Source organism: Dermacentor andersoni, chromosome 7, assembly GCF_023375885.2.
Source record: "Dermacentor andersoni chromosome 7, qqDerAnde1_hic_scaffold, whole genome shotgun sequence".
Taxonomy (NCBI): Eukaryota; Metazoa; Arthropoda; class Arachnida; order Ixodida; family Ixodidae; genus Dermacentor; species Dermacentor andersoni.
In genome coordinates, this window is record NC_092820.1 from 129,540,046 (window position 1) to 129,555,286 (window position 15,241).

General features: G+C 44.4%; 2 protein-coding genes across 2 annotated transcripts in view; one reads left to right on the forward strand and one right to left on the reverse strand.

Moving 5' to 3' along the window:
• Nucleotides 1–4,078, reverse strand: part of LOC126533837 (uncharacterized) — a 54,554-nt gene extending 50,476 nt beyond the window's left edge. The window contains exon 1 of the mRNA XM_055072423.1: nt 4,039–4,078. Coding sequence (XP_054928398.1) covers nt 4,039–4,063 — 25 coding nt within the window. The 5' untranslated portion in view covers nt 4,064–4,078. The remainder of the gene's footprint in view (nt 1–4,038) is intronic.
• Nucleotides 2,702–15,241, forward strand: part of LOC126533830 (uncharacterized) — a 36,635-nt gene continuing 24,095 nt past the window's right edge. Inside the window, exons 1-4 of the mRNA XM_055072424.2 lie at nt 2,702–2,873; nt 8,075–8,144; nt 11,763–11,849; nt 12,654–12,695. Coding sequence (XP_054928399.1) covers nt 2,790–2,873; nt 8,075–8,144; nt 11,763–11,849; nt 12,654–12,695 — 283 coding nt within the window. The 5' untranslated portion in view covers nt 2,702–2,789. The remainder of the gene's footprint in view (nt 2,874–8,074; nt 8,145–11,762; nt 11,850–12,653; nt 12,696–15,241) is intronic.

Here is a 15,241-nt window from a genome sequence, read left to right on the forward strand (position 1 = left end):
AGAAGGTGAGTATTAGTAAAGGCTCTTGTACCGCCCCAGTTCTCAGTGACTTATTTTTAGCTGAAATAGAAAGAGACCTCAGCGGTCGCCTTCCCGATTTCAAGGTTACAAGATCCTTGATGTATGCTGATGATTTTCTAATTTTCTTTGACTGGCACTCTGAATATCTTGAATCACTATGCAGAAGCATACCACCATCCATACGTTATAGCTTATTACCTCTAGCGTTTACAAATGAGAGGCCGTGTCTGGCGAGAGCATCCACTTTCTCAACATTAGGTTTTTATTGCAAGACAAACATATCCACTGGAAGTGCGAGCCACGAGCTAATAACCCACTAATCTCTTATGAACCGGTGCATTACAAGCTAGTTAGACGGAGAATAGCTGAGTTATACTTTTCCTACGCCTTACGCAATTTTTGTCCTGAACTGATAACATATAGCTTTAAAGAACATATCCTCCGTCTTAGATCTGACGGATACCCTACGCATGACCTAGTGACTTTTGCTCAAAGTCTTCTGAAACGAAAGTCATGACAGCAAACTGGTGCTTGACTGCGATGTTCAAAAATAAAAAGAAAAGTTGCATTTTTCCGTCCATTCACTGCTCATAGCGCCGACTAAAAATGATGAGACATCAGGCGAATGTTAAAGTAGTTTTTTTTTTTATTCTTGCCAAATAAGTTGCAAGCTTTGTGGAAACTGACCAAGCCTGCCGTCTCTGAGACGATCGCCTAAAAAAGTAACACCAGACTTAGTTCGTTGAAAGTTCCGAAGTAATTGTCTAGAACATACCACTGACTTGCGGGAAAAGTTACGCTGCTCAACTCGGAAGGTATTGATAATCGCCCCCAGAAGTATCGCAACAATTTTTCAAGAATGTGGAGAGGGTTTCTTGATGAACACAGTACAACGTTTTAAAAATTAATTATGCACTTCTATACGCCAAAACCCCGATTAGATAATGAAGTACACCAAAGAGGGGGATTTCGGAATAATCCGGACCACCTGGGGTTCTTTAATGTGCATCTAAATCCAAGTGAACGTTTGTTCGCGTCTTGCACTTAATAAAATGCGTCCGCCGTGGCCTCGATTTGATCCCGCAACCTAGTGCTCATCTGCCCGACGTCATAGCGATTAAACAACAGTGCAGAGCAAGAACAGATACAAACCAAAAGAAACGCCCACGTACATTACAGTTTATCGTACCTGTAAAATTGTCAGTAGAAGTAGCAGTTAGATAGATTTAGATTATCGGGTTTTACGTGCCAAAACCACTTTCTGATTATGAGGCACGCCGTAGTGGAGGACTCTGGAAATTTCGACCACCTGGGGTTCTTTAACGTGCACCCAAATCTAAGTACGCGGGTGTTTTCGCATTTCGCCCCCATCGGAAGTAGCAGTTAGTTGACCCGCAAAATTATCGAGCTGGAAGTGATAGACCGGTGAGATGATATCTGTGTTACAAGACCGTCTATCGCCCAATCTCGAAAGGAGCTATCGTGCTTGCGTGATCAAAAACATACATGCAGGCTACGCATGTGTGATGTGGAACAAGTTTTTGCGTGTGCATACGGTCCCGTGCTTCAAAGTGAACTGTTGACGCTCAGCTCTCGTGTGTGTCGTGTCTATGTCTCGTCCACGTGTTGTGCGCAAAGTACTTTAATCAGATATACCCTCCACATGGGCTGAAAAATTTTGGTAAGTTAACTTGGTGTTGATTATCTATTTGAAGCGGAACATACCCAAGCCGAGCAATTAAAGAGAAAGCAAAATGCATGGCATCCTCTACCACTAGCGTGAAAAAAAAAAATCAGGTGAGTGTTAATAGGCAGACAACTCGTCTGGGCACTTAAAATCAGGTATAACGCCGCAATGCAGGGGCGCAAATGCCCTTTTCAGCGTTATTGGACAAAGAACACAGTTATCTTCAATGAATAATACCGAAGGTTCCTTCGGTATTAAAAGTTAGTACTCGGACGCAAAGCATTTTGTGTTGCACTTTTTCGTGATAATAATGCCTTAGCACGTTTCTCTTATACATCTGAATCAGCGGACCACCGCAACTGTTATGCAGCACAAGGGACGTTAATATTTGCACTTCTGTGCCGTCATCTGGCGTTCGCGTTGTGGCGAAGAAACCACAGTTTTCTACCTAAGTTGGCAGTCGCAAAGTGTACGATGATTTACGTCGACGTAGAGAAACCTAAATATGCCAGCAGCAAATGGTAACTTTGGCTGACACTCTGTGCCACTTTATTTCAATTGTTGCTCCTCATTTTTTCTTTACTGCACGTAACGGCCACCTTACCACCTTCTAGAAGTCAAGTTTAGTGCAAACTACTTTTTATGTAGTTCGTAAGGTGGCGGTATCTGTTCTCGGAACCACCCGCAAGACGTCACAAACAGCTGCGGCAGTGCATATTTTTATCACAGGGAGGTCAGAAATGCAAGACAATAGTTTGCAAATTGTCCTGCATAAAATTCAAACAAAGAAATATTGAACTGGACTTTTTTGCCATAGCGAACTTTTTGCGAGTCCGAAATAAACGTTCTTTTAGCGGTACATTGTGAAGCGTGCAGCTGGCAATATATAGAGGATGGCAAGTAAAAAAAAGAAAAACGGTACGATTCTCCTCGAATTGCCGTTTCGCACCTCTGCGCACATGTTACAGTCCAAATTCATTTCAACTCACTTTTCGCCAGAGGAGAGACAGAAAAAAAGAAGAAAAAAGCAATTGTCATATTTCATAAATCCTGCTGGTGTAGCAGAGGTAGCCACTGAACAATGAGAGGGACAGCAAAGAAAGCTTGCTATCATAAGGCCAATCAGGCAAGACCGAATTCTACACAGCCTCTTGCATCTCGGCACGTAAGTACTGGCAAACGGGGCACACATGCCCTACACGATGCGCGCATTTACTGTACATGTCATTCTTTTCTGAGGAACAGTGTATTCCACAATAGCCACCAGCTTTTATTAGTCTTCTACGGAAGTTCTATAACATAAAGAATTACGGTTAATAACGCGAGAAAACTAAAATATACGTTTACTGTACATACATATATGAAGCGCGCATCATGGCACTTTAGGCATTGTGTTCGGTGTTTACCAGACGTAAATGAACTGGGTACATTATCCCGTCGAAATAAGAGCCAAAAAAAAATTCGATTGCTAAAACTTGCACGTAGCGTCCCTGCAAACAATAGAAGAGAGGCTCAGTAGACATTGCAGCCTCCTGAATTTCCGACCGATTTCATTTCGACATCGCGAAGCCATCACAGAAGAGAGCGCAATAATTTCAGAAATTTTTTTTTTATTTGAGATGCACACAGTGATTCTTTTGTGCCCCACTGTTTCCCGTTATAGCCACCACGATAAGCGGCATTGCACAAGAACTCCCAAAATTTGCTCGACCCTGAAATTGTGCTAAGGGCATCATGAGCTGGCATGGCGGCAGGGGGATGGCGCTCATACCTGAATCGCGTGTAACCTGACGCGCCCATCGAACAGCCTGGTCAGCGCTTGATTCAAGAGGCCACAGAAACGCGCCTGCGCTGCGGCGCACGTTAGAATATTAGAAAACAAAAATAATTACACCTTGAACTCTACCGCGTCAAGAAACTATGTCCGCCGGCAAGCTATATTGAAAACGTGCAAAAAGAAGTAGCAGCTTCCTCCGAAAGGTGAATCATGGATTGCGATAGCAAATCCGTAGACAGCTATACGAAGTAAGGATAGTGCTTTTGTCGACCGTGTAAAGTTGGGAACATCTGCTTGTTAACCGAAATAACAAGCATTTTGTCAGCACGCACAAGCAAACATGCACACACCACACTGGGTTAGCGCGGACACACCTGTCAAGACGCTGCTGTGAGCAAGCGCGGCAGTAGCAGCGAGCGAAGTTACCCTCGCGCTGTTTATCGCTTCAATGAAAGTGCGGTGAGAACACAGCGCGCACAAAGGTACGAGCCGTCTGCAGATCGCTTTCAACATACGTCGCGCGCCACCGCGCATGACCGTGCAAAGTACGCACTTGTGGCAGAGTAGAAGCCGCCCATCCTCCCTCCCGCGCTGCCGGCCCGCTTTCCTCCCTATCGCGCGCAAGATTGCACCGCTGTCGTCACTTCCTCTTGCGCCCGGTCGCGAAGTATGAAGTTGCTGCGATAGCACAACGCCACCCCACCCCCCCCGTCCCTCCCTCCCATTTCCCCGCAGCCTTTTGCAGGACGGAAGACGCCGCGTTTGCTCTCCGCCTTCCTCCTTCACGCCGCCAGATAGAGCCGCGATCGCCGGCCTCCATCGCGTGCTTTCCCATGCATATACAGCATACAACGCGCGGCGACGGTGTTATCTCTCTTAGGCTTTATACGGAACATCGCGCCGATCGTGACGGCAATAATGCGGCGGGAGTGTCCATGTAATTGCTATCGGAATAAAAACGACGTTTATTGCGCCATTCGAGGCAATGACGCCACCTATTCTTGTGCGCCGCTTATTTTCTTCTGCATTTCACACTGCTTCGAAGTGAGCAGTGTTACGCTTCTAGTAGGTGATGCTGATTTGTAACATTTGTACATATGACGTTTTGAGTGAATTAATTATCATAAGTTAGTCGAGGGGCGCTATAACGTAAAGCGACTCCGAACCCTTATATTCCAATTCTGCTGTCAACCCTCCACCATTGGTCAAAAACGTTTTTGAACCACCCCCACTTCGCCTGTCTGTCACGCGACGTCACGAAAACCGCGATAGCTCCGCATCTGCTATGGCATAAACACACTGATTATGCATGACGGGAAAGAACAAAAGGAAAACGGTTATTTATGATTCGGCGCCTTTTCGCGTCAGCGCTCGGTTATTGGTCAAAAGTTTTCGGGCGGCACCCACTTGACCTGCCTGTCATGCGACGTCACAAAACCGCGAGAACTCACACGTGAACGTGACATGTGCGCGTTAAAGACGCCTTAATGTGCCGAACAAATCTGAGTGTTTTCCGAATAGTCGCAGGCTGCCCCGTTCCGACAGGCAAAAAAGATGGCTGCTGCAGATGATGGCTGAGGCACTGGCTGCACGCACCTGCCGGAGAGCACGCGTTTATTTGCATACAATAAAGCTTTTTGCGTGGCCGTGAAACGTTTTCGAGTACTTTCGGCATGTTTACAACCTCGTTCTGCCAGCTATTCTTTGCTGAGGATCTGTTTTAGCGGTATTCTTAGCCTTCCCCTGCATGCCGTCGCGTTTTTCGACCAGCCACCGCAAGATAAGTAAGGGAAAGCGGACCAATCAAAGACGCCGGCATAAGCCTCTTCATCCAGTTGTCGGTTTCCAGTGCACTAACTCGGCCCCATCGAATCCCTCTCCACTTGAGCTTGCTTCTCGCCTCTTCTCAGCCATGTAAATAAGACAAGTAGCTCAGTGTAGGCAATGTTATTCGTTTTTATAGCAAACAAAAGTTACCTCCTATAAGCGAGGAGACCATTTTATTGGTCCGTTCAGACAACCCTGCGGGTCATAGCCCGATGCTTGCGTCGGCGGTTACGCAAGTATGACGTCAGGAGATTGGAATAAATACATATTGGAACAGTTTTACGTTATAGGGTCCTTGCTTTGTCGACGTCTACATTGTGCAGTTGCCAACGGCGAGCACCGCGTCCTTTCGTGTACCTCGGGCATTTAAATGTGTCCTCGGTGAATGACATCGGGAACGTTTATGCGGCGCAAGCTATGATGTCGCTAGTGGGAAAGAACGGCACATTTCTATCAGTTATGCAGCATCAAAGTTTTTCTAGTGCCGGCTTTTAGACCATCGTTGTTCCTGAGATGACATTTTTTATTAGTCACGTCTGATTCTTATTCATAATCATAGTTTCTTTTTTGAATTAGGTTTTCAGAATTTGCGATGTTCATTGGAAAGTGCGGAATGTAAAACCGGTGTTTAAACGCGCAGAAAATGCGTGTTCGCGCACGGAAAAGCATATTACTCTTAGTAAAGAAAATGAAGATGCAAGTAAACCATTTTCGGTATTCTGTGGATGACGCGGAGAACAGAATTGGGAGAAATGTACGTTTAAGGAAGTCTCAGCTAATCTGTGTATTCACTTCTGAGCAGCAAACTCTCTCTTAAAATTTCAGCTTTGTAGCCTCCCAATAACGGTCGTAACCATAACACAATATTTCAGGAGATTATACTTAGGCGTGCAATGTTATCGCTGTAAGGTAATTGTATGGACAGATGCTTTTCGTGTGTATAATACCACAGCGTAAAAGTTTTACATGGAAGTTCAAAAGGAGAGCTTATCAATTTTATAGCTGGCAAAAAGCATAACAGCAACACGAGAATCGTTTGATCTTTACGATCGAACGCCGTGCGGCTCAAATCGGTTGCGCATTTCAAGGTTTTTGCCAGGAACTTCATGAAATTTGATCGATGAACGTACGTCCTGAATGTTTGCGTAACGGTTTCTGAAAACAGCAACCCAAATAAAAGCGGCGCCACCTATTTCTTGCCGCTATTGAATATAGTGCAAAGTGTCATTGTTTCTGCAGCGCGCGAACTTGCTTCGATACTACTGATAAGTATCGTTCCGCGCCGTTGGTGGCGCCACCTGTTTCTTTTAGTGTTGCAGTGCACGCGACCTATACGTTGTGGTGTGTGCTTCGACTTCTCAAGTGTGCATTATCCTGGAGACATGTGCTCGCTCTGCAAAGGTGGCGTTGAGGAAACTTTATTTTTATTCACCATATCGGAAGAGTGCGTCAGGTTATGGTGAGGTGGGCTGAAGACTAGAACAACATAGGGATGTCGGGTTATGGATAAACGGACGGAGGAGTAATAGTTCACAGCTACTAGCTAATCTAGCGGTAATGTAGGAGTACACATACATTTTTAGGTTGTGCTGCAGCATGTTGAAAGTTCAGCGTAGAAGGCCTTCAGCAACTGTAACTTCTGTGTCTCATGCAATGTAATTCTTGGGAATTTCATCATCTTCGCCTGATGATTACGTTGTATGCTTAAATGTTGACACAATATAGCAAGCACGCGCCGCCAACAAAACGCTATCAAAAATAGCTATTTGCGTACTTTGATTTAAAACGTTCGAATGCAGAGAACGTTTTATTCGCTGCTCAAAAAATATCGTACCGCAGTAGCAGTCCAGCGGCGTCGGGGCAAAGCGGTCAGTTACAATTAATGTGACTGCTATTTCTCTAGAGGGAGCTGGGTATAAAGTTTAATTTTTATGACGTACCGATGACGTTGTAGTGAGCTACAATATATCAATGTTTGATTTCTTCGGCATAATCTATGATTTGTCTACTAAGCACTCAATAAATTCAGGCTACATAGACAAACATCATATACTGTATTGTTTGATTTCGTGCCTTGCAGTGTGCTTCCTAGTTGATCTTTTACTTATTTTTCTTCCATGCTTTAGCACGCACACTCAATTTTTTTGGAAATATCGCCGTTAGTCAAGTCCATTTATCTGTGAGTTATTACATATTTATGATAAATTGTTGGTAAATGGCCGAAACTTCATATCATTATGTAATAGCAAAGTAGACTTAGGAAAAATTGCACATTATATAGTAGGTTGGCGTATCAATATGCAATTTAATCTTGACGTATTGCAAAAGGAGTTATATATGTGCAATAATCTGAATCTCTTGCTCATGAAAATTAACAAAATACCGCTTCCCAACCGTCGTACTGAAAAAAAGTCGCACGATCCCATTCACCAGTACGGCAAGCGGCACATGAACTATTCAGTCAAGCATGCCAACACCTTAATTAGTGTTGTCATGTGCAGGGATATCTTCAGTTCTAAACTGAAATGAAGCAGTGTTAGGAAAGAAGAGGGCTGAAGCAGCCCTGTGTTCATGTGTTGCTTCTTCCCACGCTTTAGTTGTGGTTTCTTTCCCGGTGTATCGGTCTACGCACCTGGAAGGGTTAGCGCATGTATGGGTAAGCACTGCCAGGCGGGTAGAAAGATACACCAGGAAAGAAGGGACGTTTCTATATTCACCTATCTCATTTCTCGGACTCAGCAGTTCTTCATACTAATCCGCAGCCTGCCATGAGGTGTTACGTGGTTGCGCTGTGCAGCGCACTCCTTACCTTGACTGCCGTTTCGCCAATAGGTAAGTGTATTTTGCATGTCTAAAATGTATTGAAGAAAACCAGCGTATACCTGTTTGAATTACTAGTGACATTTGAAATATGTTGTGGTTTTATCCTTAGTTTTTTCCTAAGGAAAAATTATGGCCTCCTCGTGACATGAGTCCTGGGATCTTGTTTCCTTCATTTATAAAATTATGAGCAACGCGTAAACGTGGACTTTCCTTTACAACTGTCATCGCATTGCCTGTAACGTTCAAGGTGTTCTCAAGAGCCGTCGCGTTGCAACCAGCTTCCGAATTACGAGTCGATCAGAAACTTTCTTTCATCAGGGCATCCGTTACTAAAAAAAAATTCCGCTAAGCGATGTTGACACCGTGTTACCGTATTATAATAGTCTGAATACTCTTAAATTATTTAAATTATTATCACATTATTAACTGGAAGTGTTAGAGAAACACATGCAAATCAGCTTCTTCGTTTTTGATAGCTGGGGCCCCTGTCTCTGGTGGACACATTTCTATGATGTTGCAAGCTTTGTCTGAAGGGTTCTTTTTATGATGAACAATGTCATAGAGGTCCTAAGAACCTTAGAGCTTAACAGTCTTTAGAATGTTTTAAAGGACCTTGAATGTCACCGCATTTTATTTTTCGCGGTAATTTTTGCGTGGCACAGACCCTGTGGGTTCGAATCAGTCTTGTAGTGGGATTTTTTACAATATTCTTACAAAGAAGTAGAGCAGGGAGTAAAACTATTCATTCAGTTTATTTAAAGTGAAAGCAAGCTCTGACAAAGATGAAAGCCAGCCTACACAAAGGAAGGTATGTTATTATCTCTCCTTCATACAATGGGTATTTCTTCTTGGAGTGTCACCTAGCATGACACGGACGCCTGAAGCATCATCCCGTTGTGCTTAAGGAGCGAGACCATAGGAAGGGTGGCGTCGCAAATTAGAAAGCCCGAGACGTCCGCTGCAGAGCTGGGCTAAAGCGCTTGAGTCAATGCGCACTCCACCGTGTAGCGACGGCAACTCACGCCTTTCCAGATGCGAATGTTGGAAAGGGACACAGAAGTTCGAAGCCAGCGTGAAAGAACGGCCCACGCAGAATATCGATTGGGTAAATATAATAGAGTGAATACCCACGACAGAGAAACTTCACATCATGGGCCTACAAGTCATAAATTGCTGTTTGTGGCATCTTATCCGAGGAGCGCAAGGACGGAAAATTCACAGGTTTTTCTGAAATCCAGGTTCTGGCCGTCCAAAAAAGTGGAAAAAGTTTAATGCTTCCTATGTTTGACAACAAGCAGTGTTGTATTACAAACAAGGACCGTTTAAAAACAAGTTGTAGAAGGAAACAGAAACAGCCCTCACGACTAAAAGGAAGATTCAATTACATAAAATTTCTCTATGGCGCCGTGTATCGAATGAGATAGGAAGTAAACATTCGGCTATCTGTAGCCTCCGCGATCTGGGAATGCCAATGGCTTGCCGGGTGCGCTGCGAAATCTTGAAGGCCATGTACATCTCACTTCGCCAAAGTCAAGAAAATATTCACGAAACAGCGCTCAGTGCTCACGCATACTTTGCTGTCGTAGCGCCACGGTACAAATCCAAAATATCGGTTAGTTAGGAAATAGCGGCCCTAACATGTACTATGAGGCAGATATCACCCACTTCGGCGATGATCCCTTGTATGCAACATTTGTGGCTCTCTCAGCCACTCACTTTGTATGTTTTCTGAATGCTCTTTGCAGCCAGGCTGGCTGCGGCGCAGTTATACGCCGAGAAATCAGTCGTATTCCTGTGCCATAATCAGGAGGAAGTATAAATTATTTCTTGACTCGTTACCAGGACTCTCAGACATTCACTTCACAATCAATTCAGCGCGCTAGGCTAGGCCATTGGAAGAGGCAGTCCATTGGGTCATAGGTGCTACAGAGCGGAAGGTAATCAGCGATTGAAGCGTCGTATATTTCACACAGAGCTATGGAGCGCAGGTACGCTGGTAGAAGCAGAAACAAGTACACATCACGTTGATACAAGGTGCCGTCAAATAGGGTGAACATGTGCAGTGGGTCGTCGCTGGCTAATGAGCCCTATCACTTTATCAATTGACTCAAGGCGGCATGATAACGCTGCTCGTCACCAATCTGCAGGAGGTGAGTTAAAAAAGAGTCACATTTCATCTAAGAATCCAGTGCCCACCACAGGCTAGCGAAATATATAATCGGTCTCATTGAGCAAGCGGTCGGTCTTGTGGGCAATGGACTACAATAGACTTGTAGGCGAAGGGCCCTGCGGGCTAGTCGGCAGGTGAGGTCTGTCAAAGAATCGAGCCAGCAAAAGACATGCGAAAAGGTTACACGCCTTTTGTGACTTCAGCCAGTTTAGTTCAGTGCAAGTGAATGTGGCGACGTGTTGCTGACTAAGATGGAACGCGTCTGGGCGCATGGCAACATCGTGTAGCGGGCAGCGAGGTCGACGAATGCAGAGTACTTGGTGCGGTGAGCATAACGTTGAGCAGAATGGAAGGGACCAGAGTAACTTAAAGCGGGCTAGACAACGGAGAGGGCTGATAACTTCTGCAATAGCGAACCATGTGTCCAGCATGGCCTCAGAGGAAGAGAGGATATGAGTTCATCATCGGCTGCTCGTCATTGAGACGGGCAGATCGAGAAATAGAGATGAAGGGATCGAAACATATTCAACAATAAAAAAATATCTAATGAACTTCGTAAAATTTGCTTTACGCCACATATTGCTATTTAACAAATGTAGCCGATGTGTTAGTAAGGCATATTTACTTACAAATAAGTAGAGCACTTTCTAGATATTCATTGCCAAACTGGACGACAAATCACACAAGCGTTCCATTTACTTTTGTGCTTCAGTAGGTAAAATAGCCTTTTAATAAAGAAATATGTGGAACAATAGTGCATCTCCACCGCTGATTCGATGGCGCATATCCAGAAACTCATGCTATCCTCAAAACTGATTTGAAATCGTTATGCTTGGCAACTCGTCGGCTGCAATTCCTAAATTGCAATATCTACAGTAAAATAATTCAGAAGGCAATTTTTGAAATTTTTTCAACTAATTGTTGATGTTTCTAAACTTTTTGTGCCGTTAATTTTTCCCTGTATTAATAATACAACTGAAGGACTGGAATAATGCTACCGGCTGCGGGTGACAATTTTTTTTTAATTTCGTCAAACATTAACCTCATCACTCCGTAAAATTTCACATTTCAAGTAGGCATCGGGCCTGTTGGGTTCGTGTGTTTATCGACTAGCTTTTCTCGCAGATGGTTACATTGTACTCACCGTGAGGCGTTGGAAAGAACATCGATTATCCTATGTTTAGAAGGTGGACGGGGGTCATATTGATCAGAGAAATAATAAAGTTTTGTTCAGAACTTAATAACACGCTTTTTGAAACAATAGATATACCTAATTAACGCAATACAATTTTGTCTAGGTGAATACGGCAACACAATGAGTATTTCTGAGGCAGTGATATTTTTCTGTTTTTTTAACCAAACTCTTCAACAGTGTATTGAGTGTACCAGTGTACCACGAACAGTATTGCAATAATAGACTTGTCATGCATAGAAATTACGTATGTTTTCATTTGTAGTTGCGGGCCCTTGTCCTGTGCCTACTTGCCAGCAACACAGACCACCTGACTGTCCAAGCCCAGGAAGCTCGTGCGGCTGCAGATGCAGTAAGAAAATTGTACCTTTGGGGCCTTCTCAACGTGAAGCTAAACTGATTTGCTCAGTTTATTGCTTGTGTTGGCGCATATACGCACGTCTGTGGTTTGCACTATAACTTGTCTGGCTGTTTGAAACGTGTAGAATGCAATTCCGACAGCCATGACCGTTATCAAACGTTGATGTTGTGTGAAAGTTTAAAGCGGTATTGAAAACATTATATAGTGTGTACCCATTACCATAGCCACTGCTGTCAATCATTGCTTGAAAGTTGTGTCGTATATTAATCATTCTTGATGTAGCGCGATAACTTTTGGCACTTGGTTTGCTACTACACAGCAGCTTGCAAAAAAAAAAATAAAATATCCAGGGATTGCCTATGGAGAAGTTGATTCAGTGTGACCAGCGAAATAGTTACTATATTTAGGAGAATGAGAGGAAACAGTGCAGAGATTTTACATCCCTGGATTTCCCTGGGTACGTGTAGCAATCTTACACCAGTTATCCACCCTCTTGGCACGTTCTTTACTGTCCCCTCATCATGCACTGAAGATTTCCCACTTGCAACTCATCTATTCCCCCTCACATCTGTGGCACAAGTACTAGCACCGCGCCACTGACACTTGCCTTCCATCCTCCGCCCCTTTACTCCCTCCGTTTTCATATCACCACCTAGCATTTTTTTAACTTTGCCTGTTCATCGCTGTATAACTTTGTTTACTCGCTACATTAGTGAATTTACCTATATAATTATGAGTTGATAGCTATTGAATTAGCCTGTGTGTCATATGGCGGAAACGTTTCTGTTATTTCAGATAACTCGGGCGCTCAGGGACAACCGGGGGGTCCTGGTGGTGGTAGGTATTTTCACGCTTCTGCGAACAATAACCTTTTGGGTGAACGGCCACAAACGCGATCATTAAACGCGTTGTTGAAGCTGTATGTCTAGCAGAACTGTTTCTGAAAAACACCCTTAATATCGATTTTCAAAAAAACTGATGTGCGCCTGCAACGTAGAGCATAAACCTATAGCAGGACAAAAAAGGAAAAAAAAAGATACGGCAAAAGGGCACACGGCTTCCTATTTTAAAATTAGGCTGAACACTGCAGTAATAATAAACAAGTTCGCTCAGAGGAAACAGTTGTTGTCGAGGTCGATATCGTCACATATCTTTTCTACAAAAGCGACGGCCTGTAACATTGGTTGAAGGAATATTGCGCTTTGTTCTGTTCCGTGATTAGCGTTCGAGCAATGGTGGCGTTGCACGTACATAACTAAACTTTCCGCACACGCATTCACCTATACATGCACAATACATCATCTGCTGAAACAGCTGAAGTGCCGCGGTTGTAAGTTTACGTTAGCTTTCGCGTCTTTTTATGGAATATGAAATTACATGGATACTCAAAGCACATTTGCGCCATCTTCGTGGTCGTGATGTTCCGTGGAAAGTTAAAGTGCGATAAAAACGCAGTGCGCACCGCATGCTGTATGTGGGCGTGAAATCGTGCGAAGGTGAGCCGACTGTTGTAGCCCAATCTCATGCGCGAGGGAGGAAAGTGGGGAGGCAGTGCGCCGCCTTCCATGACGTGCAAGGCCACGGGGAGCGGGGAGTAAGGGGAGGGGGCCTTTCCGGTGGCGGCTGCGTGGGGAGCGGCCACGCGGGTCCTGTCTGAAAGCGTACTGATATGGGGGCAGAGTGTGCCGAGTACTGATAGCTTCGGTTGCGCTGTATTGTCACTGCTTAGTTCACGTTGAAGTGACAGACTGCACGAAGATCAATTCACTCGCTGCTGCTCCCGAGATTTCTCACTTTCGCGTTTTGGCAGCGAGTGTGCGCGGGCTTCGAGTCAGATGTGTTCATGCTTGCTTGTGCGTGCGTGACACCATGCTAGAAAATGTAGTTGGTAAACATATATGTACAAGCTTATACGGCTGTTAGAACTAATATTCTGACTTGGTATAGCTGTCGGCTAGTTCGCTGTCGCAATCCATTATTCGGCTTTCTCTTAAAATGGGGACTTATTCTTTTATTTATTCTTTTATTTATTAATCACTTGCCTTTTTGGTACATAGGGATATGTTAACGCAGGAATGTGCGGGCATGCGACTATAATATCAGCCAACGGTACTAGCTGAGTACTGACCACGCCCAGGCTAGGCCACGCCCGGCTTCTAGTGTCAACACGTCTTTGGCACGTGCACGTCACAGTTTGCGAACTGGTATTCCGTTACGAGAACAAGAAAAATGGGGAATATTGATTGGATGGAGCTTAGAAACAAACAAAATATTTTAGAATTCCCAACATTTCGAAGGCCGGACTGGCTCCTGGTTTCAGGGTGAGATGGGTAGAGCCAGCAGCGCAGCTTTTAAACTTTTTTCGGTCGTGCCCGCTCCAGCATGCCTGTGACGTCACCGAGTCTCTCGCAGTCCTCTCGCAGTTCTTCAGCGTTTAATAAAGGGAAGTGGGCTAATAACCAGAAGAAATTTCCTGCTTTCTGCTGTATATGCCAAGACTCCAGAAAACAAACCTTGCAAGATTTCCCTGTGCTTCCAAGAGAACTACAGTACCCGGTCAGTTTATTTTCTAGCGCCGGGCCACTGCGCTGCGAAGATGACTGAAATTCTGAAGATTGTTTGCGTGTTGGGGAAGGCACTCCACGAAATTCTTCGTCTCACCAAATAAATGAACACTCGCAGTCAGCCCAGGCGATCTTGTAAACAATCTTCTGTACCTTGCTACTGTGTGAACGGTGGATGGGGCGCAGAAGTAATCTGGTGAGTGCGGAAAAGATTTCTCGGATGTTGATCCCATGCTAATGCAGAATGAGCGTCAGCATTTCACTCATGCCTTTCGCACACAAAATACAGATATAATGGCGCTGCTGGCGAGAGGTGGCTGCCGCCGCATGCGTAATTTTCTTGCTACGATGAAGAATAACAAGGGAAATGCGGAGCTCTGGTGGAAAGGCTCTTGACGAGTTCCTTCACGATGGTTCTGTCTTCGTTTCGCTGTGCTTACGAGTCGGAATAGAACCTTTAGGATGTGTCATTTAGTGTCCATATGACGCATGCTTTATGGTTAATTTGGGAGTACATCTTTAAACTATACTACTTTCCAGTGTGGGCCGGATTTTTGAAAAACAGAGAATTGTACTTCACTATGATTTCTCTTTACGATTATGTCTCAAAAATGGAAGTGAGCTCACTTCTGCACATTGATTATGAGAACAAAACGTTTAGCTGTAGCATGCAACTGCTAGCCAGATTGTTTATCCACCGCGTCGTCCGTAGTGGCAACAACAAAGTTACTGTGCCCGGTGTCGGGCATCCTACCGCTATGGTGCCACCACGTTTACTTAGCCTAAATTAAAGGTATGATTTAAATGGTGACACGCATT